Source organism: Rhincodon typus, chromosome 23 (assembly GCF_021869965.1).
Source record: "Rhincodon typus isolate 14 chromosome 23, sRhiTyp1.1, whole genome shotgun sequence".
Taxonomy (NCBI): Eukaryota; Metazoa; Chordata; class Chondrichthyes; order Orectolobiformes; family Rhincodontidae; genus Rhincodon; species Rhincodon typus.
The window spans coordinates 40,901,479-40,918,382 of NC_063354.1; the positions used below are offsets into that span (position 1 = coordinate 40,901,479).

General features: G+C 41.5%; 1 protein-coding gene across 4 annotated transcripts in view; it reads left to right on the plus strand.

Annotated features, from left to right (window-relative positions):
- The window catches only part of LOC109915688 (COP1-interactive protein 1-like), a 343,206-nt gene that overhangs the window by 81,563 nt on the left and 244,739 nt on the right, over positions 1–16,904 (plus strand). For all 4 annotated transcript variants that reach the window (XM_048610817.1, XM_048610815.1, XM_048610818.1 and 1 more), the window contains exon 4: positions 9,068–9,219. In XM_048610817.1, coding sequence (XP_048466774.1) covers positions 9,068–9,219 — 152 coding nt within the window. The remainder of the gene's footprint in view (positions 1–9,067; positions 9,220–16,904) is intronic.

Sequence of the window (16,904 nt, forward strand, 5' to 3'; positions counted from 1 at the left end):
CATTTCCCCCTGTAGAGGAGACCACATTGTGCGCACCGAATGCAGTAGACTAGATTGTGTGAAGTGCAGGTAAAGCGCTGCTCTACCTGGAAGGTATGTTTGGGCCCTTAGATACTGAGGAAGGAGGAAGTAAACGGATAGATGTTACACTTTCTGTGGTTGCTACATAAAGTGCCATGAGGCTATGGGTGGATTTGGGAGTGAAGGAAGAATTGACCAGTGTGACCTGGAGGGTACGGTCACTGTGGAAGGTTGACAAGGGATGGGAGGGGAATGTGTGTCTGGTGATTTCTTGCTGGAGGTGGCAGCAATGATAGCTAATGATCCTCTGGATGTGAATGCTGGTGGGATGATAGGTAAGGATAAGGGAGACCCTATGACCCTATCACTGCAGGAGGGAAGAGAGGGGGTGAGGACTGAGGTGTGGGAGATGGGTCGGACCCGGCTGAGGGCCTTGTCAACAAACAGTGCTGGAGAATCGGTGTTCATGAAGAATGTGGACATTTTTGAAGCTCCCTTGTCTCAAAGTTGGTGTCATTGGAACAAATGCGACGGAGGAACTGGGAGAATGGAATAGAGCCTTTACAGGAAGTAGGGTACAAGGATGTATAATCCAGGTAACTGTGGGAATCAGTGGGTTTATAGTCAATATTGGTGGCCAGCCTATCCCCAGACTGCAAAGCTGGACTTGAACTGGATGCCAGAATAGCTGAGAGCTTCTTGACACCTTTTTGGGAGTTAATACCATAACAGAACAGTCCTGTAGCACCGGGATTATCTACATCTCGAAGGAGCTCAGTGATAGGGGTGGCACGGTGGCTTAGTGGCTAGCACTGCTGCCTCACAGTGCTAGGGACGCAAGTTCAATTCCACCCTCGAGCGATTATCTGTGTGGAGTTTACACATTCTCCCAGTGTCTGTGTGGGTTTCCTCCCACAGTCCAAAGATGTGCAGGCTAGGTGGATTGGCCATGTTAAATTGCCCGTAGCGGTCAGGGATGTGTAGATTAGGTGGGTTATAAGGGGATGGGTTTGGGTGGGCTGCTCCAAGTGTCGGTGTGGACTTGTTGGGCCGAAGGGCCTATTTCCACACTAGGGATTCTATTATGACATCTTGTGTCCTCTGGTCTGTGCAGTGACGATTGCATACGGTACAGGGACTGTGTATCCTAAAGTATTGGTCATGGTGTGATTTCATTTGTAGTGTGAAGAAGATATATGGCATGGAAAACAGACCCTTTGGTCCAACTCGTCCATACTGACCAGATATCCTATATAAATCTAGTCCCATTTGCCAGCATTTGGCCCAAATCATTCTAAACCCTTCATATTTATATACCCATTTAGATACCTTTTTTAAATGTAATTAACATTGTAACATTAACAATTAACATTTTGTAATCATATCAGTCTCCTCCCCTTCCTCTGGCAGCTCATTCCATACATGCACCACCCTCTGTGTGGAAAAAGTTGCTGCTTAGGTCCCTTTTAAATCTTGCCCCTGTCACCTTCAACCTATGCCCTCTAGTTTTGGACTCCCCCACCCTGGGGAAAGGACCTTGCCTATTTACCCTATCCATGCCCCTCATGATTTTATAAACCTCTGTAAGGTTGCACCTCAGCCTCTGAAGCTTCAGGTAAAATAACCCCAGTCTATTCAGCCTCTTCCTACAGCTCAAACCCTCCAACTCTAGCAACATCCTTGTAAATCTTTTCTGAACCCTTTCTAGTTTCACAACATCCTTCCTATAGGAAGGAGACCAGAATTGCATGAAATACCCCAGAAGTGGCTGAACCAATTTAGCTGCAAAATGACCTCCCAACTGTGATACTCAATCCACTGACGACAAAGGCAAGCACACCAAACACCTTCACTATCCTATCTACCTGTGACTCCTCTTTCAAGGAACTATGAACCTGCACTCCAAGGTCTCTGTTCAGCATTACTCCCTTGGACTTTGCCATTCAAGTGTATAAGTCCTGCCTGATTTGCCTTTCCAAAATGTACCTCACATTTGTCTAAATTAAACTCCATCTGCCACCTGTTGACCCATTGGCCCATCTGATCAAGATCCTGTTGTACTCTGAGGTAACCTTTGCTGTCTACAACACCTCCAATTTTAGTGTTATCTGCAAACTTAGGAAGTATGTTCACATCAAAATCAGTTTGTGTAGTATGCGCTCTGCTGCAGATTCCCTTTGGACAGGGAAGGATGCTTTCTGACTCCTCCTTCTGATCCCAGTTTGTCTTTGCATTGGATTCAATGGTTATAATTGAGTTTCGGTGCATGTATTGCGATCACTACCTCACATCTCCTGTTGCTCTTGCAGTGTCAGAATTGGTGGTATTTGGACATGAAAGGAATTGAGATTGACGCTTTGATGGGAGATTTGTTTTTAGAAGGTTGTATTCAGATACAGTACACGAGTGAGTTGAAATGTGATGTGTGCTGTATGTAACATGCTTAAGGGGAACAAGCCCAAAAACAGTCCCAAAGGTCAGTGCTGGTGGATTATCTTTACCTCCTTTCCAAACCTAGAGGGCGTGACTTTAAGGTGAGAAGGGAAAGATTTAAAAGGGTCCTGGAGGGACAACTTTTTCACTTGGTGTAGTGCATCTAGGGAATGAGCTGCCAGAGGATACATTTAAAAGACATTTTGACCGGTACATGCATAGGAAAGGTTTAGAGGGATATGAGCCAAATGCAGGCAAGTGGGACCAAATCAGTTTAGGAAACTTGGTTGGCATGGAGGAGTTGGACCGAAGGGTCTGTTTCCGTGCTATACAACTCTGACTCTATTGTGGGATGGGTTGGTGGAGAAAAAGAGAAGGTAAGTCTAACTGCAAGTGGAAAACAATATAGGATGGAAGAGGGAAGTATGGCAGAGGTTTGGAGTGATGAGAAGGGTGTGGCATGGGTCAGAATTGGGTTTGTTCAGATGGTTATATGAAGAATTGGATAAGGATGGCATGAGAAGAAGGGGTGGAGATAGTATAAGAGGGATAAAGTGGTGTGAAATGGGGATTTAAGGACTACTGCAATAAAGATACCAATTTCAGCACAAATATCTTGAGTCTGTTAACGCGTGATTTATTTCTAACTGTTTTTGACTTGAAACAATATACCTGTGTGACATGATAAAATATAATTCAAGATTTTCGCAAGTTCCTCAAATCAAATTGCTTGAAATTGGACAATTATTTGCTTTATCTTTAATTCGCTGACAAAATTCATAAATTTCTAAGAAAGCAATCCTATTAGGTATGAAGAATTTTATTAAATGTGTTGACACCTTTGCTATTTCATTCACACCTTGAGGGGTTTTCTGGCTGCTTTCTAATGCTTACATGAATTTTTGCATGTTATGTGCCTTTTATGTTGCCTGTGATTAATAAAACATACTCTTTTAGATAAATGGACTATAAGCCATAAATGGCGCAAAGCTGCAATTTGTCATAAGTGCTTGTGAAGTTTATTTTCCACTTCTCTTACCCCACGTCGTTATGTTCAAATAACACTGCAGTTACTAAATTGTGGGTAGTCGTTTCTGTGATAGTCCGCTGTTGATGTTCCTTAAAATGTGAATATCTCCACTTCAGTTCCTAAGAAGTAAAGACTTTGTTCATTGTAGCTATGATCCTTAATCTAAATTCAATGAACAGTTTACCAATACAACTCTATATAAATGTTACTTGCCTCCACCATCAACAATTGAGGTCCCCCAGCTAAGCTAGACTTTAATGACTCTTCCCATCCAGAGACACAACTTTTGCTTATGTCTGTCTGTTTTCTGTTGCTTGTGTTTTCCTGAAGCAGTTTGCTATCTGTGGTTTGAGAGGTGCCACGCAACATCAAGCATAGTTCACCAGGATGGTCTCTTGCTCTTGCTGCCTGCCATGTGGATATTGGAAGCATTTGGAGATGACAAATAATCTGTTTGGCTGCATTACAAACGTACCTTTTTGTACCCATCAAGTTTAGAAATTGGTCGATAAGCTGGAGGTTCTGACTCTGAGATAGCAATGCTTCCCACTGTGCCTCAGGATGATTTACCTTTTTGAAACTTCAGCAGTTTCAGGCCTTTAAAAAATTTTGTCTGACCCTGTATTGCTAAACATCCAATAACAATGGTTCTTGTGATAGCACACATAAACAGGGTTAGGTAAGCTATGACCAGCTCACCAGAAAACCAGGTTTAATGAAATATTAAACAGTGAAAAGGCCGGCAGAATGTTTGCCATTAACTCGGGTGGAAGACGGATGCAGTTTACACCTCAAGATTCAAAGTTGATGGCAGTGCGGTTGAGGTGTTTAAAAATATTAGTGGGGCAGTTGTCAATCAGTTGCACGTTATACCTTCTTAGTCTTGCTGCTTTCTGTCTGGCAATTCTGTGTTTGCAGTGCTTAAGGTATTCCCTGAAGTAGCACCTTGTGGCTCTGCATTGATATTTATTCATACTGTTTATTACAGTTTGTCCAGTTTGGATATCCTAAATCCTGTTCTGATTTTTATATTGAAAATAATTCATCTAATTAGGCATGTTATTGATGTGTGTCAAGATGAGGTCTTTACGCAGCTGTGGAAGGAAGTGTTCAAAGCTTGATGCTTTTGGTTGGAAAGGTTGCAGCAGAACTCCAGTCACTGACCATAGTCCTAAAGTACTTGCATTTGATTTATGATTGTATTGGCCCAATATGGGACCTGCTGTAGTCCAGTCAAGATGAAATCCATAGTCCTGTGGATTAGGGCTGTATAACCTGTATTGCCTTTGGTGACAAATCCTGGAAAAGGGTGGTCAGTATTAAAACTAGTGCTGATTCCTTAGTACTCTTCTCCTCCTCTCTCTCCACACCACAACCCCGCCGCCACCCGCCCCACCCCCGGGCTGGAAACTGCTAGCTGTGGCTAACGATGTCACACAGGCTGGAGACGATCCTGGGGGATTTCCAACATTATATGCCTGACCTCCCAGGCAGGCCATCTAATACAAAAATGAAAATGCGTGATGGAAATTAATGTAACATGTACAGGATATGTATGTAAAGAAGACTTTTTTAATATAATTTCCATTGCATGGAATTCAATTTACTTTGAAAAGGAAATGTGCATTTTTTTAATCCCTTTGTTGGGACTGACAAATCCTGGTCACTGATTTGTTAACCAAGGTTATTTTAGCAATCTGCACTGATGTAATGTTGAAAATTGTATCTGAACTTCCTAAAATTGTTTCGTTACTACAAATAAAATTAGCATATTTAACAGAGATAGTAGGAACTGCAGATGCTGGAGAATCCGAGACAACAAGGTGCAGAGCTGGATGAACACAGCAGGCCAAGCAGCAGCATAGGAGCAGAAAGGCTGACGTTTCGGGCCTAGACCCTTCATCAGAAATGGGGGAGGGGAAGGGGGTTCCGAAATAAATAGGGAGAGAGGGGGAGAGGATAGGTGGAGAGGAAACAGACAGGTCGAAGAGGCAGGGATGGAGCCAGTAAAGGTGAGTGTCGGTGGGGAGTTAGGGAGGGTTTAGGTCAGTCCAGGGAGGAAGGACAGGTCAAGGGGGCAGGATGAGGTTAGTAGGTAGGAGATGGGGGTGCGGCTTGAGGTGGGAGGAGGGGATAGGTGGGAGGAAGGACGAGCTGGGCTGGTTTTGGGATGCGGTAGGGGGAGGGGCCTTCTGATGAAGGGTCTAGGCCTGAAATGTCAGCCTTTCTGCTCCTATGATGCTGCTTGCCCTGCTGTGTTCATCCAGCTCTGCACCTTGTTATCTCAGATTCTCTAGCATCTGCAGTTCCTACTATCTCTTGATTTCCCTTTGCATTGTTTCCTTTGCTTGTCAGCTGCAGTGTCTATGCCTATGCCAAGATTTCACTTACTTAAAATCTCAATGTATACCATCCGTAGTTTGCTTTTTTCTGCCATTATAAATGTATACAATGAATATACTCATGTATCTAGTCACTTGGCATCAGAAGTGGCAGCTCAGAGCATGATCAGTTTTCTGGCTAAATAAAATACTATTAACTCTGTGTAGTTACCGTAAATGACACAACTATAGTAGAATGTTGATTAAAAATAGGAGAAAGAACGAAGCCTTATGCTTGTTCTCTATACTGACTCTAATGCTTGGATGTTTCCCATGTTTCTTGACAACAAAAACTGCATGCAGGATCTGAGATGTGGCCTGACTGGAAAATTTGATCGTTACTGCCTACAATTTACATTTTTCTGGCATGGTAGCTCAGCATCAATTGACATTGCTCAGGACTGTTCTGTATTTGTTGGACAGATTTTAAAAACCAGGGGTCAAAACCTTAGTAGGTTTTGACCAAGTGTGTACCCAGTGAGGTGCTCCAGCAACAATTAGGTGGCCATAGAATGCAAGCAATACAGCATAGGAGCAAACCCTTAGGCCCACCATGTCTGCACTGACCATTCTAAACTAGTCCCATCTGCTTGCACAAGGTCAGTGTCCCTCTATACTCTGCCTGTTCATGTCTGCGTTAATGCCTCTTTAAATGTTGATATCATTATATGCCTTACCATCTCCCCTGGCAGCAAGTTCCAGGGAGCTACTACCCTTTCTTTTAAATAAACTTGCCTTGCAAATCTCCTTTTAAATTTAACACCCTCACGTTAAACTTATGACCCTAGTATTTAACACTTCCAGTGTGAAAAAGATTGGCTGTCCACCCTATCCACACTACATAATATTATATACTTCATTTGATCCCTCAGTCTCCACTCTGGCACAAATAATCCAAGTTCATCTAATCTCTCATTATAGATAATACACTGCAGTCCAGGCAGCATTGTAGTAAAATAAAACAAAGAACACTGGATTCTGGAGATCTGAAACAAGAACAAAAGTTACTGCAGAAAGCTCTGGTCTGGTAGCATCTGTGGGAAGAAACCACAGTCAACATTAAGTCTGGGCTACGTGGTGACACAGCGGTTAGCACTGCTGCCTCACAGCAACCAGGAGTGGGCTGGTTCAGTCCCAGCCTTGTGACTGTCTGTCTGTGGAGTTTGAACGTTCTACCCGTTTCTGCGTGGGTTTCTGCTGGGTGCTCCAATTTCCTTCCCTAGTTCAAAAATGTGTAGGTTGAGTGGATTGGCTGTGCTAAATTGCCTGTAGTGTCCAGGTTGTGTGGATTAGCTGTGGTAAATGTGGGGTTATTGGGATAAGGTTGAGGGGTGGGTCTGGTAGGAAATGCTTCAGAGGGTTAGTGCAGACTTGATGGGCCAAAAGGCCTCTTTCTGCGCTATAGGGATTCTGACTCCACCAGAACTGTTATTAGTTCTACTAGATGATTGACCTCCAACAATCACGACCATATCCTATGTGTCAGGTATGACTCCAATCACCAGAGACTTTGCTCCTGGATGCCCTACAGAGCTTAGATCTGATCTGTTGGTTGTGCGTTCGCTTAGCTCTGTATATCACTTGCTGCTTTCGCTGGTTGGCGTGCAAGTAGTCCTTTTGGCTTCACCAGGTTGATACCTCATCTGCAGGTATGCCTGGTGCTGTTCCTGCCATGTCCTCCTGCACTCTCCATTGAACCAGCGTTGATCCCCTGGTTTGAAGGTAACTGTTGAGTGGGGGGATATGCAGGGCCATGAGATTACAGATTGTGCGGGAGTACAATTCTGCTGCTGTTGATGGTCCACAGTGCCTCATGGATGCCCAGTCTTGAGTTGCTAGATCTGTGCGAAGTCTGTCCCATTTAGCACGATGATAATGCCACGTAACACAGGTTATTCTCAATGTGAAACTGGGACTTTTGACTCCACAAGGAGTGTGCGATGGTCACTCTTACCGATACTGTCATGGACAGATGCAACCGCAGCTGGCAGATTGGTAAGGCTGAAGTCAAGTATGTTTTCCCTTCTTGTTGGTTCCCTCACCACCCTGCTGCAGACAGTCTAGCAACTGTGACCTTTTTAGGACCCGACCAGCTCTAACAGTAGTATTGCTGCCGAGCCACTCTTGGTGGTGGACATTGAAATCCCCCACCCTGAATACATTTTGTGCCCTTGCCATCCTCAGTGCTTCCTCTAAGTATTGCTCAATGTTGAAGAGTACTGATTCAGCAGCTGAGAGAGGACAGTATGTGGTGACTAGCAGGAGGTCTCCTTGCCTATGTTTAACCTGAAGCCATGAGACTTCATGGGGGTCCGGACCCCATGTTGAGAACTCCTGGAGCAACACCCGCCATACAGTATACCACTGCCGCCACCTCTGCTGGGTCTGTCCTGTCTGTAAGGTATGATTCTGAGAGTGTGAGTATGACTATGTCAGGCTGTTGCTTAACTAGTCTGTTTTTGGCATTAACCCCCAGATGTTAGTGAGGATGCCTTTGCAGGGCCAACAGGGCTGTTTCTGTCGTTGTCTTTTCCAGTGCCTAGGTCAGTGCCAGTTGATCGGTCTGGTTTCATTTCTTCGAGACGTAGTGATTGGCACAACTGAGTGGCTTGCTAGGCGGTTTCGGAGGGCAATTAAGAGTCAACCACAGATCAGTTGAGGGTGGCAGATTTCCTTCCCTGAGGACATTAGTGAACCAGATGAGTTTTTCTGACAATCGGCAACGATTTCATGGTCATTAGTAGATTCTTAATTCCAGACTTTTTTTATACTATTGAATTCAAATTCCACCATCCGCTGTGGTGGGATTCGAACCAGGGCCCCCAAGACATTATCTGAGTGTCTGGATTAATAGCCAATAACACCACTCGGCCACTGCCTACCCTTACGTGACACAAATTTCAAAGAATTCTGCATCTGAACCCCAAAGTCTCTATCCTACAACATTTGCTGTTTTATGAAATTGTTCATTTTGTAAATATGATGCATAAGAACCTGTATGTTGTTATAATGTAACTATTTTATCTACCTGATTATATTCTTTTCCAAAGACTCATTTTATAATAATTGTGTGCTGGCTTTTCCCCCAAATATTAAGCAAGATCTAATCGCTTTGTCAGGAAACATTACTGTTATAGGCATTACTCTTATTTAGATAGTGTTCAGTGCTGTTTACCATGTTTTTTATTTGTCTTCCTTTCAGCCAAGTACCCTGCCACAAGGGACAGTTAACATGAATCAGTGCACAGATGTTGTTGATGCAGAGCCCAAGACTGGTCAGAAGAATGCACTCTGCATTGTCACCCCTGAACGTGAGTTCTTCATTCGTGGCGAGTCCAAAGAAATAATTAATGGGTAAGTTGCAAGCGTTCTGAATCCTCAATTTTGCTTCATTAGAGATGCCTTTCAATTTTTCTTTTGAAGAAAGGATGAAAGTGAATAAAGGATACGTCTACCTACAACAAAATGCAACATCCAGCATTGTCCCAGGGCACTTGAAATTGACATAAGTGAGAGGAAGAAAACCACACTTAATTTGAGCATTTCCTAAAGATATAATATAGAATTTATATAAAATATTGAAGTACTAAGTGGAAAGTTTACATTTAAAGTTGTAATTTGTAATTGCATTGTTTCTGGTCCAGTCTTTTTCCTGTTCTTTGTTAGAAACAGTTATCCCTACATTAACAACTTGTGCCCTTGCTCTACCTTTCCACCTGTGTGTAAACTCCTTCCATAATTGTTCTCTCTGTATAAAAACAAGGAACTATGAATGCTTGAAATCTGAAACAAAAACAATTTGCTGGAGAAACTCTGGTCTGGTAGCATCAGTAGGAGAGAAAAACAGTCAGTGTTTTGGGACCAGTGACCCTTCCTCCTTCAGAGGTTCTGGAAAAGTGTTGCTGGACTTGAAATGTTGACTGTGCTTTCTCACCACGGATGCTGCCAGACCTGCTGAGTTACTCCAAATTTGTTTTTGTTTTTGTTTTTGTTTTTGTTTTTGTTTCTGTTTCTGTTTTCCCTGAACTTGTTTTCATGTGATATACTTTGTCTACTCTTCCCCCATGCCTGTACTTTAAAAGGTTATTTAGTCCTTGGTGTCTTTTCTGAAGAGAGGTTGTAAAGGCAGAGGTGGTGAAGAATGTAAGGGCTAACAGTTTAACAATGGAAGGGGAGTGGCCAGTTCTCCCAGTTCGTGTTTTTTCTAGTTTTTTTAGCTGTAGCAGTGGCAAGATATTTTGAGTACCTGAGGGTTGCAAGCTTCAGGAAATGATTCCTAACTGACTTTCTCTGAAATCTCTCTGGATGTGGTTCCCTCTGCCTGTAACAATCTGTTTTAATTTACCTTTTTGCCAAGGGGTGTGTTTATGGGATATTACTATATTGGAACAGGTAATTCGTTAAGTTACTGTATAAAGTGTTTGGTTATGTTTTCCAATAGTTAAGTTATTCTAAGTTCCACACTTGTGTTTAAATAAATTGCGTCTTGCTTAAAGCCAAGTGGTTGGTTTGACCAGTTGCATCACACCTGGAACACCCACTTCACATCTACTTTCAAAATAAGTAGTAGTTAGGGTCCAGTCTACCTTAAAATATTTTGAGGGGGTCTGGCTTGGTCCATAACACGTTACAGTTCAAATCATTGCACACCACAAGCAGCAAGGGCCCAGCACTCAGCCCTATTAGAACTCCATTGGAAACAGACTTCCAGTCATAGGGTGATAATACAGGAATCTTTCTTTGTTTTCAGTGTCTCAATCAATTTTGGATCCATTGTGCCACTTTGCTTTGGAGCCCAATGTTTATTGCCCATACCAAGTTGTCTTTAAGAAGGTGTTGGTGAGTTGCTGCCTTGACTGCAGCCCATTTGCTGTGGTAGACCCACAGTGCTGTTTAGGAAGGAGTTCCAGGATTTTGACCTAATAGCACTGAAGGAATGGCAATATATTTCCAAGTCAGGATGGTGTGCAGCTTGGAGGGGAACTTGCGGGTTGTGGTGTGCCCATTTATCTGCTGCCCTGTCCTCCTCCATGGGTTTTCAAGGTGTTTTAAGTAGCCTTGGTGAATTTCTGCTGTGCATTATTTTAGATGATACGCACTGAGTGGTGGAGAGATTGGATGTTTTTCATGGGTTTTAAGCCAGTAAAGCAGGTTGCTTTGCCTTGGATGGTGTGAAGATTCTTGACTGTTGTTGAAGCTGTACTTATCCGGGCAAGTGGGCAAGTATTACATTTGCTTTCCTCACTTGAACTTGTAAATGGTGGACAGGCTTCTCGTGGAGGTGGGCTTCTCACTGCAGAATTCCTAGTCTCTGACCTGCTTTTGTAGCCACAGTATTCATATGGCTTGTTCAATTTCTGGTGAGTGCTAATTCCCATAATGTTGATAGTGGGAGATTTAGTGGTAATGCATTAAATGTCAAGCGGTCATTTTTAGATTCTCTTGTTGGAGATGGTCATTGCCTGGCATCTTTATTACTTGCCACTTGTCAAACCAGATATTGTCCAGGTCTTGCTACATTTGCGTATGGACTGCTGTGTAGTATCTGAGAAGTAGCAAATGGTGCTGAATATTGTACAATCTCCACTCCTGACCTTATGATGGAGGGAAGGTCATTGAAGCAGCTAAACATGGTTGGGCCTTGGACACTACCTCGAAGAGCCCCTTCAGGGATATCCTGGAGCTGAGATGACTGCCCTCCAAAGACCAGAACCATCTTCCTTTGTGTTCGGTATGGTTCTGTATCCTTATTGTCTGAAACAGTTTGCAATCTTGTGCATTATTATCAACTACTGTACAAAATATATCCTCCTGTTCTTCTGTTCTTTGGATATAAATCAAGATTATGGACTATTATTTACTGATGGGAAAGTAACTAACTGGTGTATAACTACTTCTGGCACCATTTTCTTATAGTAGATGTTTTGGAAAATTGTAGTCAGAGTCCAAGCCTTTTCTACCATTCATTGAATATAAAGTAATTGTGTCTGTGATAGACGTGTGGATTTTACTTGTCCATTTTCTCTTTAAAAATCTTCGAGCAGCTTCGCAACTACCTGTGGTAATTATGCAACCTCAATTCTTGCCTTTGTGTAAAAATTTAGACAGTATCTACTTGGCATGATGTCTTTCCTTTAGAATGCACACTGCAAGTTTATCTCTCTCCATTCTTATTCATGCAATCATTGTTTTGACAATCCTGTTCCTTTGAAAAGCTTTTGAGTTTTTTTGTCGACTTCATATCATGTCTGTTTTTCAGCTTTTATATATTTGTCCTACATTTCGTGGATCATGTTTGAGCAAATCTTCCAATTCTTGAAACTTCAGTCTTTTCCTGTTTGAATGCGTTTCATTTTCACACTTATCCCTGAACATTTTGTTCTATGACACTCTCACTACTATTTTTTTTTCTGAACACTAATTTTGGGTAAAATCCATTTTCGTCTTGCAATAACTTCTTTTGGCTCAGTCAATCTGTACTTGCATCGAAATTCATTTATATTTAGGTCACCTACTTGTTCCACTTACTACCTAGAATTATGTCAGGTGGTACTTTTGTTCCTTGTTGGGATAGCAACAAAATGATTTCAGAAATCTGTTAGAATCATGGCACCAGAAAAATTCTCCTTCGTTGCAAATGTTTCTAAGATTCTTTTGAGGTAATTAAAACCCCTTTTAATTATAGTTAGTACATGCCTTCATTTCCTTTCCACTGTTTATCTATAACGTGCACTTGAATGTGACTGACACCTTGCTGTTCCTCAGTACTATTTAAGGGGATTCTGTTTAAATCTCTTGTCTTAAATCCACACCCTCTGGTGCAATTATATCTCTAATTAGTACAACTACATAACCTCCCTTTATCCTTCCCTGTGTCCTGTAATTTTAAACTCAGAACATAAGTACCATTCCTGCCTTTGCTGTAACCATATCTTGGATACTCCTGCTGTGAGGTTGATTTTCTATTTTAATCAATGACATCAGTTCCTCCATTTTATTGATTTTGTATCCTTTGTATTAACATAAACACTATTTAAAATTTGCACTTCATTTGTTGGTCTTTCATCTTTTCTAGTTTGTGTTCCTAATGCCTAGCTAATGACCGTCCAACAGTTATTATATTCTAGCTGCATACTTTGCATCTGAAATCATCCTTTCCAAGCTGCCCTACCCAGCCAAGTTTACTGTTTACTCCAATCGCGCTTCCCCCCCGCCCCCCCAAAAAAAAAAAAAGTGTCCTGGTGTTTCAGTTAACCACCTCCAAGATGAAGGTCTAAGGTCTGTTCAGGTAGCACATGGTTGATTTTAGCTCTGTCCATATAATTGATGCCAATGCTCCAGAACTCTGAACAAAAAGCCTCAGAAATCTGGGCTGTTCTGAAAGTGTTATTTCTCTTCGTAAGAAATTTCTAAACATAGATGGTAATTATTCCAGAGTCCAAAAGGAGATGTTCATTGGTGTCTCAAATCTAAATTACCATGTACAACTGTCACTTGTACCTGGGGACAGAGGTATGAGAATATTCAAAGTGGGCTAATGGGCCAATATTCAGAACATGTATAATTGACAAGAAAGCTCTAAAGTACCTAATTTTGCTTCCTTACTGTCAAAATAAAAATTTGATAAGTGTAGGCACCAATAACAATGTAGATGGGAATCATCATGAATGAGAAGAGGAAGATGGTGCTTGGTCAAAATTTATTTTGCTCAGTTGAGATAATGACTGGTAGAACCTGTGACATGTTATCTCAACATCTCAAAAACTTTTGATAAAATTTCACAAGAAAGCCTAAGCTCATTATTGAGATTTCATCCAAAGTTCTGTTGCCCATATCTTAATTCACACCAAGTCCCAGTGACCCGTTATTCCACTAGTTACTTCCCAGTTGGCTGTAATATTGCTGTCTATTTGCAAGCTATTGCAGAACAAGTCATACAGACGGACGAGAAGCTATCTAAATGTATGAAACAAGCTATACAGTCTGCCAGTGACAAAAATATTGACGAGAATGTCTCCAGGCTCAACACGAGGACCATTATTGTTCTAATTCCTGTAGGTGAAATTTGTAGATTTGCTTCAAAGTAACAGCTGCAGTGAAATTGAAGGAGAAAGTTCAGAAACTGATTTAAACAAGGCATATAAGTTGGGTGAACAAAGTTGGATCAAGCTTAATGCAAAGCCCTTCATAAAGGGGGGGAGAAAAATGTGACAGAAGTCCGTGAGTGGCGTTGAAATAGCCAACTTTTAAGCTCAGCTGTGCATCTGGTGACTAGGATAAGCCTAGTTAGATAGTTGCCATAACAGAAAAAATTGACTCTAAATAATGCTTAAATTGCAGGAATAAAACAAGAGTTAAAACCAATAATTAGGAAAGGTGTCAGGAAATTCTTCACACAAATGTGATTGATTGAGGTGTTGGATAAATTACAGATAAGAGTAGTGGATGCAAAAATTTTTGAAGCATCTAACAGTTTCTCAAATGATTCAATTGTATATGTTCACGTCGCTCTGGATAAATAAATTGAGGTGATCTAAATGGCCTCCCTCATCCATAATTGGTTTGTGATCTTGTGAATTTTATGTATTGATGCCTTCTGGCACATTTTATTTTCATTTACCCTCTTGTTGAAACTGAAATCTATCATTCACCTTTTAAATCTGAATTTTGAAATCCCTATTCTAATTTCTTTACTTTGAAATTTCTACTTTTTTGAGTCAGTTGAGGGTAGTTGGTGCCACTATTGCCTAGGTAAAGGTCCAAGTTCAAGTTCAAGTTCCAGTTCCAGTTCCACTTCACAACATTCAAGGCTGACTTTCCTGAAATGAAGGTGTACTGCGTTATTGGAAGTGCTTTTTTTAGATGAGGCACTAAACTGAGGCCCCACCAGTCTGCTTTTAGGTGGACATCAAACTTTGAAGAACAGATAAGTTACCTCTTGTCATGGCTAATGTTTATCGCTCAAGCAATGTCATAAAAAGATTTATCTGATCATAAACTCACTGCTGTTTTGAAAGTGGCAATTTGCATATTGCAAAATCATGGTGCTGAAATAACAGACGACTTGGTCATCTTTCAAGATGTTATGGACTCTGGAACAGTTCCGTTTGGATTGGAGAGTAGCTAATGTAGCCCCACTATTTTTAAAAAAAGTAGAGAGGAGACAGGAAATTATCGTGGTTAGCCTGATGTTGGTAGTAGAGGAAAATGCCAGATACTGTTATAACATACTTATCACTTGGAAAATAAGAAAAGGATTAGACAGAATCAGTGGGTTTACAAAAAGGAAATTGTGCTTGGCAAACTTACTGGAATTCTTTGAGTGTAACTAGTAGGATTGATAAGGGGCAGCCAGTGGATGTAGTTTACTTGGACTTTCAGAATGCTTTCAATAAGGTTCTGTGAAAAATTCAGAAGTTAGAGTCCATGGCATTGGTAGTGTACTGACATGGATAGAGAACGGGCTGGTAGACAGGAAACAGTACAAATAAACAGGTCTTTTTCTGAGTGGCAAGCAGAGACTAGTCGGGTACAGCAGGGATTAGTGCTCGGACCCCAACTATTCACAATATACCCATATTAATGATTTAGATGAGGGAACTAAATGTAATATCTCTAATTTTTGCAGACAACACAAAGCCGGGAGGGAGGGTGAACTGTGAAGGTGATGCAGAGAATCTTCAGTGACCCTTTGGACAAGTTGAGTGAGTGGACATGTAGAAGAAGTATAATGTGGATAAAGTGAGGTTGTCCACTTTGGTAATAAAGCCAGAAAGACATGTTGCTTGAATGGTGATAGACTGTGAAAGGGAACGGTGCAACGAGATCTGGTTGTCTTTGCATACCAGTTGCTGAAAGCCTGCTGGACTTGCATGTTTACAATGAAGAAGCAAATGGTATGTTGGCCTTCATAGTGAGAGGATTAGAGTACAGGAATAGGGATGTCTTGCTGCAATTGTACAGGGCCTTAGTGAGACCACAATTGGAGTCTCGTACAGTTTTGCTATCCTTTATCTGAGGATGGATGTTCTGGCTGTGGAGGAGGTTTACTTGACTGATTCCTGGGGTGGCAGGGCTGACTAATGAAGAGACTGGATTGGTTAGGTCTGTACTCACTGGAGTTTGGAAGAGATGAGTGGGTGGAGTCTCTCAGAAACATGTTAGAATTCTATCAGGACTAGACAGGGTAAACACAGGAAGAGTGTTCTGAATAACCAGCGAGTCCAGAACCAGGGAACACAGTCTTAGGATATGGGTTAGGCCATTTAGGACTGAGATTAAGGAGAAATTTGTTCACCTAGAGGCTGGTGAGCCTGTGGATTCCCTGCCACCGAAAGTGATTGAAGGCAAAATATTGAATGTTTTCAACAAGAGTTAGATATAGTTCTTGGGGCTAACAAGATCAAAGACTATGAGAAGAAAGCAGGAACAGGGTACTAAGGTGGATGATCTATCCTGATTGTATTGAATGGCAGAGCAGGCTCGAAGGGCCAAATGGCCTATTCCTATTTCTGTTTCTGTGCACAGATGGTTCACAGTGGCTGTTTTTTGATTTGGAAAATGCACTCTTATTTGTTTGACCAGCTATGCCTGAGATTTTCAACACATATATTGCGCACAAAGAATGATTTAAGGCTTTTACCTAGCTGGGGGTGGTTTGAATATCCCATTGTGCTACAGAGAAGTCATTAACCAGCTGGCAAAGTCCAACCAGCCTATTGGTTACCCATATGGAAGGAAAGTGAGTGTGTATGTGTGTACTATCTTATCCTAATGAAATATTTTATAATTTTCCAGGTTACAAGAATCAGTCTTTAATTCTGTTTTTATAAATAAGACTTGTGCATGCTCTGTCATTTAAACCAATTTGAAGTGGATCAACAAATTGTGCCTTTTTTTTCCAGTGCCCAAATTGTGAATGTCATCCTTCTAAAAGTCTACATTTCTTCCACATTGTCATTTGTCACTTTAGACTTTGATTATTAATTGTCTACATGTGATTAAGTTGCTCATTTTAAAAACCTACCTGTAATTGGTTT